The 14,690-nt window shown below is 57.0% G+C and overlaps 1 protein-coding gene across 2 annotated transcripts in view; it reads right to left on the bottom strand.

Annotated features, from left to right (window-relative positions):
- SCUBE1 (signal peptide, CUB domain and EGF like domain containing 1) overlaps positions 1–14,138 on the bottom strand; it is a 124,737-nt gene extending 110,599 nt beyond the window's left edge. For both annotated transcript variants that reach the window (XM_076006930.1, XM_076006931.1), the window contains exons 1-2: positions 13,954–14,138; positions 10,325–10,456 (exon numbers count right to left, since the gene is read on the bottom strand). In XM_076006930.1, coding sequence (XP_075863045.1) covers positions 10,325–10,456; positions 13,954–14,041 — 220 coding nt within the window. In that variant the 5' untranslated portion in view covers positions 14,042–14,138. The remainder of the gene's footprint in view (positions 1–10,324; positions 10,457–13,953) is intronic.
- Between the last annotated feature and the right edge of the window lie 552 nt (positions 14,139–14,690).

The following is a 14,690-nucleotide window of genomic DNA, read 5'->3' as shown; positions in this document are numbered from 1 at the left end:
TGAGGATTTTTAAAGCACCCACTCTCTACTCTAGGCAATCATTCCTCAAAATGTCTTCTCATTTCCCCCTGAAACTGGCATTTTTCTAGACATTCCTCATAGACAGTGGAGACCAAACGCTCTAACAAAGACCCCGTCCCTGGCTGGGCGCTAGCACGTCCTCTCCTTTGTCTGGGGGCTTTAGGAAAAACCATGTACTCCTTAGATCAGGCAACCATTCTGGGAGAGATGTATGGCTTAGGAAGTTGAGTCCTTATTGATGAATAAATCTTAATCCGGTTTGTTGGCTAATTACGCTCTCGGGAAGGTAGTTTCTCGGGCTGCCTAGCAGGAAGGATTAAGCCCCCTGTCTCCGGTGGCACGGGGTTAAGCTCTGGGTTTGTAATGACTGAGTAATGAGACCCGTGCTCGGAGGACCCCTGGCATCCATCGATCAGGTTTCTCTTCTGCAAAGACAATGCTAGAAGTGGGCCCAGCAGTTAATTACGGGAAAGGTCAAAGGTCACGCAAAGCCAACACAAATCTATATATTTTTTTCATTCCTAACTGCACACGATGACCGTGGCTCAGTCAGAGAGTGGGAAGGTTCCCTCCCCCGTCCCACCCTGTGATCCAAGATAACCATGGGGTTCGAGCTCCTTGGTGACCTTTCCCAGTCCCCTGTGTGGTTCATGCTGGTCCCTCTCTGCCTGGAGCTCCTTCCCCTGCACAAATGCCTGCTCATCTCTGTATCCCGAGCCCCAGCACGACCTCTTTCCTGAACCCTCTGCCCATCCCCTAGCAGATATGAGCCCTCCCCCCCCACCCCACCCCCCGCCTTGGGCTCCGTGGCCCCCATCAGACACTGCCATTCTGGACCTCACTTGCTTATGCTTGCGTCGTCCATGCTGCACGTCCATGAGCAGCAGAACTGTGTCTTGTTCAGCTAAAGCCTCAGAACCTGGCAGAATGTGCTCGACATAAGCCTGCTAATGGTTGAAGGCAGGAACAGTCGTGACCATGGCCTCATTTACTGACCCTCATGACGTGTGAGGCCATCTGCAGGCCCCCCGCACACGACTTCCCTGAGAGGTGGGTGCCAACATCTTTATTTTACAGCAAGGGAAACCAAGGCTCAGAGACGTTGCCTGCCCTGCCTCAAATCACACAGCTAATACAAAGGGAGCCAGGCCCCCTGACTTCAAAGCTAAGGCTACCTCTGTCACACAGGACGGTGTGATATTATGTGATTCCTTTTATATGAAATCTCCAGAAAAAGCAAATCAGTTGAGACAGAAAGTAAATTAGTGGTTTCCTAGGGCTGGAGGGGCTGGAGGCTCAAAAGGGAGATGGCCAAGGGGCATGGGGTTTCTTTTTGGGACGATGAAAAGATTCTAAAATAGATTGTGGTAATGGATGAACAATGTGAATATACTAAAAGGCATTGAATTATGTGCTTTAAATGATTGAATTTTATAGTATGTGAATTATATCTTAATAAAGCTACTTAAAAAATAAAAATAAAACAAGTTTGTGCTGTTTGTGCTCTTACCTGCTGGGCCGGCTCTGCCTGGATGCAGGGAAACCACAAGGATGCTCCCTGTGAACTGACCTCAAATGCCACCTGCCCAGCTTGGGTACATGGTGGGGGGCGTGGCTCCCAGGAACCAGAAGGATTCCCTACCAAGCCAGTAGGATGAAGTCCAGTTAATTATTTCCTTTCTCCCTCAAAAACACACTGAACCCTTTGCTGGGGACTGTTTCCAGACTTGGGCCTCAGGACTAACGGACACTGAAGCGATCTGGTCAAGGGAAACTGACCTGTTGGAGCGTTTGAGATAGAAGGGAGGAGGGGCCCCAGGGGACCTGCCAGGGCTGACTCTGGTTCTGCTGGCTCCTATTGCTCCCTCCCGCCAATCACAGGTGTGGTCATTCTCCCACCCCTCCAGGAAGGGCAGGGGAAATGTGCCAGCCCCCAGACTGCAGGCTCTGAGGGGCCTCTCCACAGGCCTAGCCACCTCTGAGCTCTAAAGGACGATAATCAGAAACACGCAGTTGCCAGAAAACCCGAACCGCTGCTTAGAGTCAGTAAGCCAGAATCCTAGAGCTCCTCCGATCCATCATCCTGGGTTTTATAAAGGAGCAACTGAGGGACAAAGGATGCCCTCAGCCTGGATGCTGGCCACAGGGGCTACCAGCCTGGAGGGGGACAATGACCCAACACAGACGAACACAACCTCATGTGGGGTGAGTCTCTCCTGCTATGGACCGGCCAGGCCCAGGTCTGCCCATGGGGCTGGCAGTGGGAAGGGACAGGTGGCTGAGCCTGGCTGAAACCTACCCCTCACCCCTGCAGTCTGAGCGGGCACTGGGCACCACCAAAGCAGGGATCTCCTGGAGGAAGGAGCTGCCCACAACGAGAGGCCGAGGGGCCCGGGATCTCTTGGCCCCCCGAACTTTGCAGTCGGCACGCTAAGGGCTGAGAGGCCCACAGACCTGCCCTGGGTCACACAGGGCTGGGACCCAGGTCTCCATGGACTTACTCCCAGCTCAACGCGCCTCTACATGAAGGGCAGGAGGCCCAGACAGAAGGCACGGGGGCTCCTGGAGGGAGGGTACATCTTACAGACCTTGGAGTGGGGAGTGATCAGAGCACCACCACCAGCTGGTATCAGCCCAGGCCAGAGTCCAAGCCAGCTGGAGTTTGCAACTCCCTCCGCCCAGGGGCTGAGCCCGGGCCCATCTGGAGGACGCCCTCAGAACACCCCCTCAAGACCCCCTGACCTTGCCCGCACACACAAGCCCCCCAGCCCTCTTTGTCTCAAGGCCTTTGGGGAAGGCCGCCATCCATTCAGTAGCATTCAAAGGCACACAAGCCCACAGTTTATTTTCTTAGAAATAATGGTTTTTTCTGGTTAGCATTCCTTTGATGGAAAAACAAATACAGCCACTGTAATAAGAAGCGGCCAAGAGGAGGCGAGAGGGCCGGGAGGAAGAGGGCAGAGAAGGGCTGCCACCCGGGGAGCTCGGAGACACGGGGGGCGGAGGTGGGGGGCATAGACCCCCAACTCTGGCAGAAATGTGCATTTAGAGGGAAAAAAGGCCAAAACGCAGGCACTGGTGCTGCCTTCAATGCATGCTCATGGGCAATGAGGCCTTTTCCTCGGATCTCACCCAAACGCACGTTGCGCGAGGCAGGTGTGGTGGCGCCCATTTGATGGGTGAGGAAACCAGGGCTTAGGAGGTTAAATCACTTGTTAGGCTTACCAAGCCAGCAAGGACTGAACCACAGGCCTCCACATCCTTGCTACAAATGCTTCCATTGACCATCGGAGCTGGAAGGACCCTCAGAGACCTGCTCCTATTTTGCTTTTCTAACCTGGTGCAGATGACACCTCCTCCAGGGAGCCCTCCCTGATTTTCTCCCCCTCCTCAGGAAGACACACACATTCTCTCTACTTCACCCCACTGGGTTTTGTCTGCATTTCCTTCGCTGCACTTTTCACATCCGCTAGGATCCCATAATTTCCAATCTGTCTCTCCCATGAACCAACGAGGTCTTCAAGGGCAGGAAATATGTCCTGGCCCCAGCATCAAGCCTGGCACAGAGCAAGTACTCAGTGGATGTGGATGATCCTTAACTGAATCCAGTCCAGTGCGTATATTTTACAGCTGGGCAAACTGAGGCTGAGGAGAGGCAAACTTACCTCCTATGCTTAAATGCATCAGCTTGAGCTTTTTATTTTTCTTCCTAAAAATGGACATGGGCTCTAAGAACTCTCCAAGAAGCCTAAACTCTGCAGCAGAGCTGGGACCAGTTGCAAGCAACACTGCCTAATTGCTAGCTGACAGCAACTTGGAATTTTAAGTCACATCCAATTTCTTCCTGCCCGCTGGTCTGCTGGACTTGAACGCTTTCATCTTCGGCAGAGCACACGTTAGCATCCATAATTGCATGTTTTAAGACTTGAAGGGGAAGAATTTCCCCTTCTTCCCCCACTGCCCCTGCCCTGTCCCCACCTACCTCCTACCGCCTTTCCTGCCCTCCCAAATAGCAGAAATTTTATCTGGAGTTTCAATAAAGTGTGCAATAATGATGATGAAAATGATTTAATAAGGTCATGGACATTATTTCCTAAGAAGGCCAATTGGTTTTAAGTGGTTTTTTTTTTTTTTTTCTGATGTTCAACTAAATAGATCACTAGGTATGTTATTAGGAGTTTTGTTAAAACGCTTTAATAACATGTTCTGTAATCTACCTAACTTCAGTGATTGACAAGCAGACCCTGGGGATATAAAACTCAGGAAGTGACTATTTACATTCATTACATACATGCTAATTTTGTGATCTCTCATGGCCAGAAGGTTGTCATTTTTTTCCCTTTCACACAAAAAAGGAAAATAGTAATATATTTGATATACTGTGGCCAAAACAAAAAGTTATTTCCCCCAAGAGTTTTAATTATAGCATTTGGAAAAGGCTGGAGTTGGAACTTGCACGTGGAACAAACCACTTGAATAAATGGTCTAAAACATGAAGTGCACATAGCAGGGGTGATGTGAGTTGCTGCTGCAGACGAAGCAGTGATTATCCGGAGCGTCTCAGCTATCTAAACAAGCCATCTGAGGGCGGTTTGCTCCTCGTTTGGGGCCTGGTCCTGATTATAAATGAGAGCTTTTAATTAAGATTAGTAAGACCCAATTCCAGCTATAATTTGGTCCTTTTCCTTAGCAAATGTCTATGGAAACAAGGCAATTAAGGTTAAATGAGTTAAAGCCCTTAAAGGGGATGAAATGGCCCCTCCTTATCCCCTGGCCTGCCCACTCCCAGAATGAGCACAGACAGGCCTGGGTAATTCTGACGAGGAGGCCAGTGCAGGGTGGCCCAGAAGCTTCCAAAAGGCCTGCGCCCAAGGGGCCGGGTGAGCTGGGGATGCGCAGGCTTAGCTAAGTGAAGAGGGACAGAGGAAACAGAATGTGCAAAGGCCCTGAGGTAGGAAGGAGCTGGCAAGTGTGGGAAACTATTATGAAAAAAAGAGTGATACTGGGGTGAGGTTAGGGAGGGAAGGATAGCAAATAATAGTAGCTCCAGGTGGGTGAGCTGCAGCTGGGCTAAGCCCCAGGGCGTCATCCCCCAGTTGTACTGAGGTGGGAGGGGCCTCCAGCCCTCACATTCCTGAGGCCTATCCTAGACCAGCTGGCACCAGCCAGGGAGGGAACATGTGAAAAAGGAAAGGGTCTCTGCAGCCCCCTCTGTCACTCCATAGCCGAGAAGCCTCCCCCACTGCCTTCGGACAGGCTGACGGGGCCTGCTGCTGCTGGGACCCCTTGGCTAGTGGAGGTGGAAGCCAGGCCCTGCTGCCTCTCCCCTAGGTGGCCTGGCTAGAGACTGACCTCTCTGGGCCCAATTTCCCCAGGCTAACTCTGTCACTGGTCCACACCAGATAGCCTTAGACTAGGCCCCTCCCCGCCTGGGCCTCAGTTCCCTCACTTGTAAAACCTTCAGAGTTTGTGAGGGTCGGGGAGGCCTTTCCGGGACCCCCCAGGATGGATAACGGTCACTCACTGTCCACCGACAACAGCTCTGGGCCTGGCCCTGAGTGAAGTCACACAACCTAGTGTGACAGAAGCACTGAGGAGGGACGCTCACAGGTGGTAACTCACCTGTCTGGGTGACCAGGCAAGACTTCCTGGAGGAGGTGACCCTCGAGACCCACCCTTTCACCCAACAAATGCCTTCCATAGCCTTGCCAGGCCCGGTGCTGGGTTCCAGGGATGGCAGCCAGCAGGTCATAGACCCTGCCCTGGAGGAGCCCACATTTCGGCAGGAGACACAGGAAAGCGCAAATGTGGTGGTGGCATGGGCTAAAATGGGTGTCTGTGGGTCCGGGCAGTGGAGCGAGACGGCACCCATCACTCACAGGGGCTGCCCTGCACACCCTCTGACGTTTCTTCCAACTCCACACACCCGAGAGTCACTTCAGATCCCGACAAGGGCCGGTCACGAAGAAAACGTGACTCACCCTCGGCCTTGCTCAGAGCCTTTCCCGGCCACCCGAGGCGCCTCGTCTGGCTCCAGCAAGCCCCTACTGCACCGAGATGACCACACGGGGCCCCACACCGCCCTCTGGACACAGCCGCGACGTGGCCGCACGTGTGGAGGCCACGCCATCATCACATGTCCGCCGGCCACGTGGCAAGACGGCCTGGAAAGCGTGGTAGGAAACTGTCCCCAGAATGCGGGGCAAGTTGCCTCCAGTGCGGGGTTTGTTGATGGGGTTTCACAACCAGTGGAGCTTCAGGGTGACATGGGTAAGGGTGTAAGAGGCCTCGTCGGCGCCCGCAGGGCTTCCCACGGTCTGGGCTCATCTCCCGAGAGGCCCAGACTGCGGATGCCACGCTCTCAGGGCCCGCTCTGCTGAGCGCGGCCTCTGTGTCTATCACAGCAAGCAGCGGTGTCGAGGAGATCGGTAGGGTCGGGTGCACGTTTCCCCCAGACTCCAACCCCGACCTCTGCAGAACCCCACAGCAGCTCGGGACCTGCAGATGCAGGAGCCCAGGGAGGGAAAACAGGCTCCATCCACTGCAGTAATGACTGTCTGGAGCGTGCGGGGATCGATTGCTGCTGTCTGCTGCGGGAGAAGCTAGCAGCATCTGTGCGTCACTGAAGAGTAGGTTTAGTTGAGCAAAGGAAAGCCTCTGTCCTGTGTATTTTTTATTGTACATTCCTTTTTTTTTTTTTTTAAGAGATGAGGTCTGGCTCACTCTGTCACCCAGGCTGGAGTGCAGTGGCACAATCATAGCTCACTGTAGCCTGAAACTCCTGGTCCCACACAATCCTCCCACCTTGGCCTCTCCTATTGTACCTTCTTGATAAAGGGTCATCTCTGAAGGGCACACCTGTTTGTACACCTCTATGGGGACAGGGATGTATACATATGGTTTATATGAATAGTCGAGGAACCAGAATACCCCATTTTCCAACCATTTTAGATCCTGGGAATTGTTGGAAAAAGAAAAGCTTCACCTCCTTTCACATCTTGAGCAAAATTATGATCATCACCATTATCACGATGATCACCATCAACACTGCCATCACCAACATCTTCATCATTGTCATCATCACCATCATCGTCATCAATGTTACCATCATCATCATCATCATCATCATCACAGTAACAGCAGCTAATACTTACCTAGTGTGTCCTCTGTGCCAGGCTATGTTCAAATGCTTCAGGTACATTAGCTCATTTAGTTCTCAAACTGTCTCTGTGCAGTGGGTACTACTATCACGTCCATTTTACAGATAAACGATTGGAGGTTAAGTAATGCTACGCAGGCAGCATTTGAACCCAAGCAGTCTGGCCCCAAAGTCAATGCCTTAACCTTTATGCTCAACTGAACACAGACTATTTATTCTCTCGTCTTGGAACAGAAAGCCACAGACAGGACAAACCACTTGCAGAAACACAGTGTGGACAAACGGGCCTACCACACCCAGGGTCCGGTCCCCACTCAGGAAGGACCCCTGCCCTCTCAGGCCTCCGTCTCCCCACCTGTAAACTGAGGAGTGGACATCTGGACGGGCTCCGAGCTCCCTCAGGCCACGCTGCATGTGGCCTGACAAACCCTTCAGATTTCAAAGCTCCCAGAAGTCCCTGCACCGTCCTCCCGGGGAAGCCAGCGGGGACCTGCCGACCCGCGGGTGAACACTCCGGCAGGCTGCCTTGATTCCGATGGATGACTGTGGGTGGGTCCCCGGGGATGAGAAAACCTGAGTGCAAGCGGGCTAGGGTCCCCCCGGGTCCCCAGAACCCGAGCCAGCACTCACTCACTGAGGGCTTAGGAAGCGAGCAACCAAATGGCGTTTTCCTGTTATTTTCATACTGTTGGTATGAAGCTCAACAGGTACCTGCGCTGTCCTAAATCTGCTAACTAGGAGCTCACGCAGCCCTGCCAGACCACAAGCTCTTGAAAGGCAGGGACCGGGGTGCACCCTAACTGTCACCTCTGACATACACAGCGCTGAGTGATTTTCAAAGGCCTTCACCATTCAAAATCTCATTTGAGCCTGAAACCACAGGAGAGGTCGTGAGAGCTGATGGCGATGACGGTGACGACAAGGCAATGACACTGTCACCTGCATGTTGAGCACAGAACTGTGTGCTGAGGGCCTACCGTGTGCTGAGTGCCAGGCCCCCGTGCACTACGCCGCATCTCACACAATCTTCAGGGTGACCCGTGGGGGAGCACTTGAGGCCCATCCAGGAGACACTGGGGTTCAGCGAGGGCAAATCGCCACCCGAATTTGCACGTCAGTGGTGGGCTGCAACTCAGGCCCCCCAGTGAATGAGCTCACGGCTCGGTGGGGGAGCGGGCGTGTCATTATAACCCAGAGTCAGCGGCGCGACACTGGAGCAGAGTAGGTACTTAACATGGCCAGAATGCGTGTGGGCGGGTGTGTGTGGAATGGAGGTATCAGGGAAGGCTTCCGAGAGGAGGCAAATCTAAGGGGTGATTACTAGCCTTTAGCCAGGATGCAAAAAGAGGGCAGAAGCTCTAGGCACAGGGAAAACCTGCGCTGGGACTCCCCAGCGTGGAACAGCCCAGCGTGCGTGCGTGCACCAGGACACGCGGTTTTCCACGTTTCAGGATGGGAGGACCAGAGGCTGGAGCCCGGCCGGACAGAGAGGGAGACCCCTGGCAGTTCCTGAAGCACACTCACGAGCCTCGTCCTCCGTCGCCCTGGCAGGCCAGAACGATTTCTCTCTCGAGTGGATGAGGATGTGAGGCCCACAGAGCCAGCGAGTGGCAGAGCTGGGCGTGGGACAGGGTTTGACTCCTAACCCAGGGCTCAAGCAGAGTGGGGAGTTAAAGCTGGACTCTGAAGGCCCTCAAGGAGACAGGAGACACAGGGTGGCCTCCTGGGCAGAACACGGCAGGAGAGGGCCTAAGGACCTGGGCTGGGGAGGAACCATGACCCTCCTTCGCCAGGGCACTGGGTCTGTGGGGCCCAGCGGAGGATCAGAAAACGCCGCACACAGCCTCACGTGTGCCACTTGAACCACCACGCTAGCCTCCAGGCCCTGCCAGTAGCTGGGCCAGCCTGTCCCACCAGGCTTCTTGCTAATGGCCTGATCTAGCTGCCTCCAGCCTGGCCTCCTTCCAGAGGTCTGTGGAGAGGCGCCAGCTCCCCCACTGCGGTTTCTGGGCCCCCGACCAAGCCAGGGACATGACCAAACCAGGCGTGGTCCAGGACGATGGCATCTGCCCTGCACTCAGCCGTCAGTATGTGCTCGATAAATGAGATGGACAGACACCGTCAGCGTCCCGAGGAGGCGTGTCTCCATCTCCTGCAAAATGCCAGCCCGTAAAGCCTCGAGTAGAAGGAACGTGTCGCCTCCCTAACACAAATATCACACTGCGCAAAAGTGAACTGGCGGGGCTCAGGGAGAAGAAAATGAGATGCTAGAGAGTCACTGAGTGGGAGTTAGAAGACCTGGGTTTCAGTCCTTGTCATGTCACTGGGAAACGTGGGGACCCTGCCAAGGATGCTTGTCCTCCCTGAGTGTCAGCTTTCCTCATTCAAGCAATGGGGGCAGACGGGGACGGTCTGGATCAGTGATCCCATCCAGGTTGCACATCAGCCACGGAGAGCTGTTTCCAGCCCCGACACCACGTTCTGCCACAGAGCCCGGGAGTCAGGGCGACCGCACAGACCCTCACAGTTGGATGCTCCAGGTTCTGTCTGGCTTGGAGAGACCTGACTCTAGACACAGCTGGAGTTCTCCTCACTCTGACTTTCAGCCTGCCAGGAAGGCAGCTTCTAATGCCAGGCAGTCAAACCAGCACTCCAAGTGCAGGGAAGGAAGGCAGGACAGACAGACAGATGCCAAAAATCCACCAGTCTCTGTCTGAGCTCTGGAGCTGGAGACCCAAGACCCAAGCCAGCCTCACGAATGCCTTGACTGGGTACTGAGCAGGTCCTCTGGGGAGGCTACAGCCACCTAGGGTGGTTTTGGACTTGACATTAGGGACCTGGAGGGAGAGGGCCACCCCAGGCCCTAACACCCCCTGACACACATATCCGGCCAGGAACAGATGTGCAAATACATCATTCAATGCCTCATTCAATTGCTTTAAGAAAACAAAAAGTTTCAAACCTGGGCGAGAATCAGATACCCCATGACTCCAGCTTCATCTTCCAGGGAGGCAGCCTGCATTCCCAGAAAGCCCGTAGCCTCCCTCCCAAGGCCGAGAGAAGCCAGTTCTGTCACACCCGTGGTGGCAGGCTGGAGGTTTGCCCCTAGCCAGTGTCAAACGGGGAGGGCTGGGCTCCACTCACCTTCACACTGCCTCCCTTCCCCCTTGTAGCCCGGCTTGCAGAGGCATTTGTAGGACTTAGGCGTGTTCTGACAGATGGCGTCGATGTGGCAGTCATCCGTGCCCTCGGAGCACTCGTCCACGTCGACTGCCCCTGGTTGGGGGGGACAACAGATGAGCGGTGGCCTGGGAGCAGGCAGTGGGTAGTGTGTGGGGAGCTCTCGCCTCTGTCCTGCCACTGACCACTGGGGTAATTAACAGCAACAGCTGTCACGTGACAGTCTGGTGTGACAAGGGGCAACTGGTAGCATCTCTGGGGCAGCTACTCTGCGCCAGGCACAATGCTACAACACACCTGGCCTCGTTTATTTCACAACAACCCCGCTGAGTAGGGCTATTCTTCTGCAAACAGATGAGGAAACTGAGGCTTAGGGACACAGGAGGAAAAGCCTCTCTCTGTGTGTGCTGCTCGCCCCACAAGCGTCACTCCGACCCTCCTCACTCTCCTTACTCTCAAATTTAGAGCCAGAAGGGTCCTTGGGGGATTTTACTCCAGCCCCTGTGGCTTACAGATTGGGAAACTGAGGCTAGGGTGGAGCAGTGAGCAGAGGCCATGCCAGCAGGCTTCTGCAGGTGAACATGGGCTCCCAGCTAGCCCTAGGCTGGGAGGATGTGGGATTCTTCATTCCACACCCCACACTGGAGTGTCCGGTGGCAGGACCACACCCTCACTGGGTTACCCCAGCTGACGGATGGTTCTGGTCTCCCCAGTCGTCCCTCCTTCACTCCTGGGAAATCTAGGTGCGACCTGGCTCTCATATCCTGACTTGTAAACTCAAGTTCCATCTAGGGCAGGCGTCCTCAAACTACGGCCCGCGGGCCACATTGCGGGTGTTTTCGCCCATTAGTTTTTTTACTTCAAAATAAGATATGTGTGCAGTGTGCATAGGAATTTGTTCACAGTTTTTTTTTTTTTAAACTATAGTCCGGCCCTCCAACGGTCTGAGGGACAGTGAACTGTCCCCCTGTTTAAAAAGTTTGAGGACCCTTGGTCTAGGGTAAAGGCCCCTGACACCCCCCATCTCCTGTCCCAACACACACGTACAATTCCAGTCTGGAAGAGCTACGGGGGCAAAGTAAGGCAAAATAGCTCCTGTGTGTCTGTGTATGTATATACCCCAACATTGCCTCCCTCCCTCCTTCTCTCTCTCTCTCAACACACAGGGTTCAGATAGAAAGGGGACTCTCACGGCCTAGGATAGCATAGCCAGAAGAGCCTTAGCTGGAACACAGTTGAATTCAGGCGATAGAGGAGGAACCTGAGGTGCAGTGAGGTGTGTTAAGGTCGGTAGCTCATTGGGGCAGAGACTAGAAGACAGAATAAGCTTTTCTACATGCCAGTTACCTCCAGCTAGCTACGAATAAAACACAGGGGAACGACAGAAGGACAGGAGGGCAGCACAAGGGACTCTCTGCAGCTACTATGAATATAATGGCAGCCCCTAGGGGTGAGCTCGGAATGTCCCCATCTCTTTATGCCTCTGGCTCTACCTCAAATTTCCTTGTCTCCAAGTGTCCACCCTGAGTTACTGCCCTGGCTGACATCTGGGTTCTAAATCTGCATGCGGGGCCTCCCTAAGAGACCCCCCCTCCTTCAAGGCTTCTCATCCTTTAGCCCCCAAGGCCCCAGCCCAGCCCTGAAGGCAGAGAGGCATCAAAAAGAAACATAACAATGATGAGTGTGCACACGCACAGCAGTTGTCAGGGGCCGCATCTGCTCAGGTGGGCAGCGCATCCTCTACTGCTGCCCAAAGGAAGGGGGAAAGGTGCCCGGGAGGCAGCGGGCGGAGGGGTCAGAGCCAGGGCTCAGCAGGAACATTGGTGAGGGGAAGTGGCGACAGAGGGACCCCAGTGCAGGGGTGGCACTGCCTCAAGGGCAGGAAATCAGATGCCAGAGGGGGACAACCTATATGCTTCCCGCAGGGAGGAAGGGCCACTTCTAAGACAGGACCAGCCGGGGCAGTGGCCACAGATACGGCTCTTCCCACTTCCCAAGGGTCAGTCCGTGGCAACAAGGGAAGGGAAACTGCCGTGCTCTGGAGCCCCAATCTCCCACCTAGGAGGCAGGTGTCCTCATCCAGACTGAAACAGACAGATGTCGGTGAGGGGTGGGTGGAGCCATCTCCCAACACACCTCCTAAGCACGTCCTTAGGTGGAGGGTGGGGAGAGGGCAGGCAAGTTCCAGGACTGGCGGTGAGGAGCCACAGCCCTCAGTCCCCAGAGACCCCCCCAGACACGCTCCCTGGTCTGGGCTGGAGATTTCCTCCCATCACAGGCTGCCCGCTTTGACTTTGGTTCGTTTGTGCTGGGGACGAGCTGCTGGGGCTGCACAGCCACAGGGCTCCCCTGGCGGGGAGGACGGGAGCAGGAGACAGACACAGACGAGAGACCTGAGAGTGGACTGAGAGGTGGAGAGGGGCACGAGCAGGAACACTCACAGGCAAAGAAGTCCAAAGCTTGAGAGAGACACCCACAGGGTCGACGGGGTGTGGACAGCAGGGTGAGCGGAAAAGTTTAAATGGCCTGGCATCCTCACTCGGGGAGTGACTACCAGGAATAGACCCCCACACCACCAAACACAGACCGCAGGGAGCCCAGAGGGGCAGGCAGCACCCTCCTGGCCACGTCCCCCTCCAGGGACGGAAAGGGAGGAAGCTCCCCTAAGGAGTGGGAGGAGAGACTGTGACTGCAGCTTAGCCAGGAGCCCTCCAGGCAACCAGAGAGCAGGAGGGAAGGTGGGAGGACCCGGGAGTCCCGTGAAAGACGGCCCCCTGCCCCCCGCGGCCCCACCTGGCCTCTGCCCGACCCCTCCCTCGCCTGCCGCCTCCCTCTCCCAGATCCCAGAGCCTGGTCCCGCGCCCTCGCTTCGGTCCTCTCCGCCGCCTTCCCTGTCCCCACCCGTCTGACCGTCCAGCGGCTGAAGCCTCCCAGGTAGCTCGGTCCTCTTTCCCCGTCTCCTTCCCGAGCGCCCGTCCGTCCCGCCGCCCCCTTTCTCCGCCGTCAGTCCATCCCTTTCTCCTCTCTTTCCCCCGCGGTCCTTCTGCCTCCCTCGGGTTTCCCCTAGTGCCCCCGGCCTTTCTCGCCTCTTCTCGGCCACCGCGTCTGTCTTTTTCTGGCTGCTTCTTGCGTCCTTTTGTCTGCTCCCTCTGCGCCAGCTTGTCCGTCCGTCCGTCCCTCCGTCCGCCGCCTCCTCTCCCCTTTCCCAGGCTCCGTCCTTCCCTCGAGCACGTCCTTGGGTCTCCCCGGACTCTCCCTCCGCCCGCGCCCCTCTCCCCAGGCAGCGCCCCTCCCGGCCCGCGGCCCCGCCGCGGTCCGCACGCCGGGCCCTCGGCCGGCCGTCGCGCTTCCTTCCTCCCTCCGGCCTCGCTCTCCTCCCCGGGCTCGGCCCACCGCCCCGCCGCGGCCCGCGGGGCTGCAGGAGCCCGGCCGCCGGGCTGCGGGGAGGGCGCCCCGGGCCGGCCCAGAAGTTACTTTGTGAAGAGGCGGGGCGGGCGGGTGCGGCCTCCCGACCGCGCGCAGGGGGGGCCGCCCGGCCCGCGCCCGCTGCGCCCCGCGCCCGCAGCGCCCGCAGCCCCGGGCGGGGCGCTTACCTGGGAGCCCGCTGCCCCCCGCCAGCCGCCCGCGCGCACCCAGCGCGAGCAGCACGCACAAGTGCCAGCGCACGGCCGCCGCGCCCATGCTCGCTGCGGGCCCGGCTGGGCGTGCGGGGCGCGGGGACCCGACCGACCGGCCGCTCCCGCGAGCGCTCCTCGCTGCTCACAGCCCCGCCAGGGCTCGGGATGCAGAGCCAGCGAGCCGGCGCGGCTGACGAGCTGACAGCGCGCGCTCATTGGCCCGCGGCGGCCGGGGGCGGGGCGCCGCGCACGGACGGCCAATGGGCGCGGCCCGCCGGCCCGCGGGGGGAGGGGTGGGCGCGGGCGTCCGGGGCGGCCCCCTCCCCTCTGGGCGGCGGCAGGTGGGGGGTGGGGGCCGGGCTGGCTCGCGCGGTCGCGGGGGCTCCGTCTCGACCCGGCCGGGGCTTGCTCGGGGCTGTCCCCGCTGCCCTTGGCCCCCGCGGCCCCAGTCGTCGAGGGTGGTCGCCCCGGGGCAGCGCCTCCCCCGCCGCCAGCGCTCCAGGCAGAGGAGGGGGCTGCGAAGCGGCTCTCGGAGGTCCAGAGAGGCCCGCGCCCCTCGTTCGTAGCGGGAGAAACGCGACGCGCGCGGCAGAACCGCGCGGCCAGTCGGCACGCGTCCCCTGAGCGCCACTGGGTGCCCAGCGGGGGCCAGGCACGGAAAAATAGTGAAATCATCTTAAAATTTACACTCAAAACAAACGAACTTTTTACCC

This window comes from Microcebus murinus, chromosome 10 (assembly GCF_040939455.1).
Source record: "Microcebus murinus isolate Inina chromosome 10, M.murinus_Inina_mat1.0, whole genome shotgun sequence".
NCBI classification, from domain to species: domain Eukaryota; kingdom Metazoa; phylum Chordata; class Mammalia; order Primates; family Cheirogaleidae; genus Microcebus; species Microcebus murinus.
This window is presented reverse-complemented; position numbering and strand designations above follow the sequence as displayed.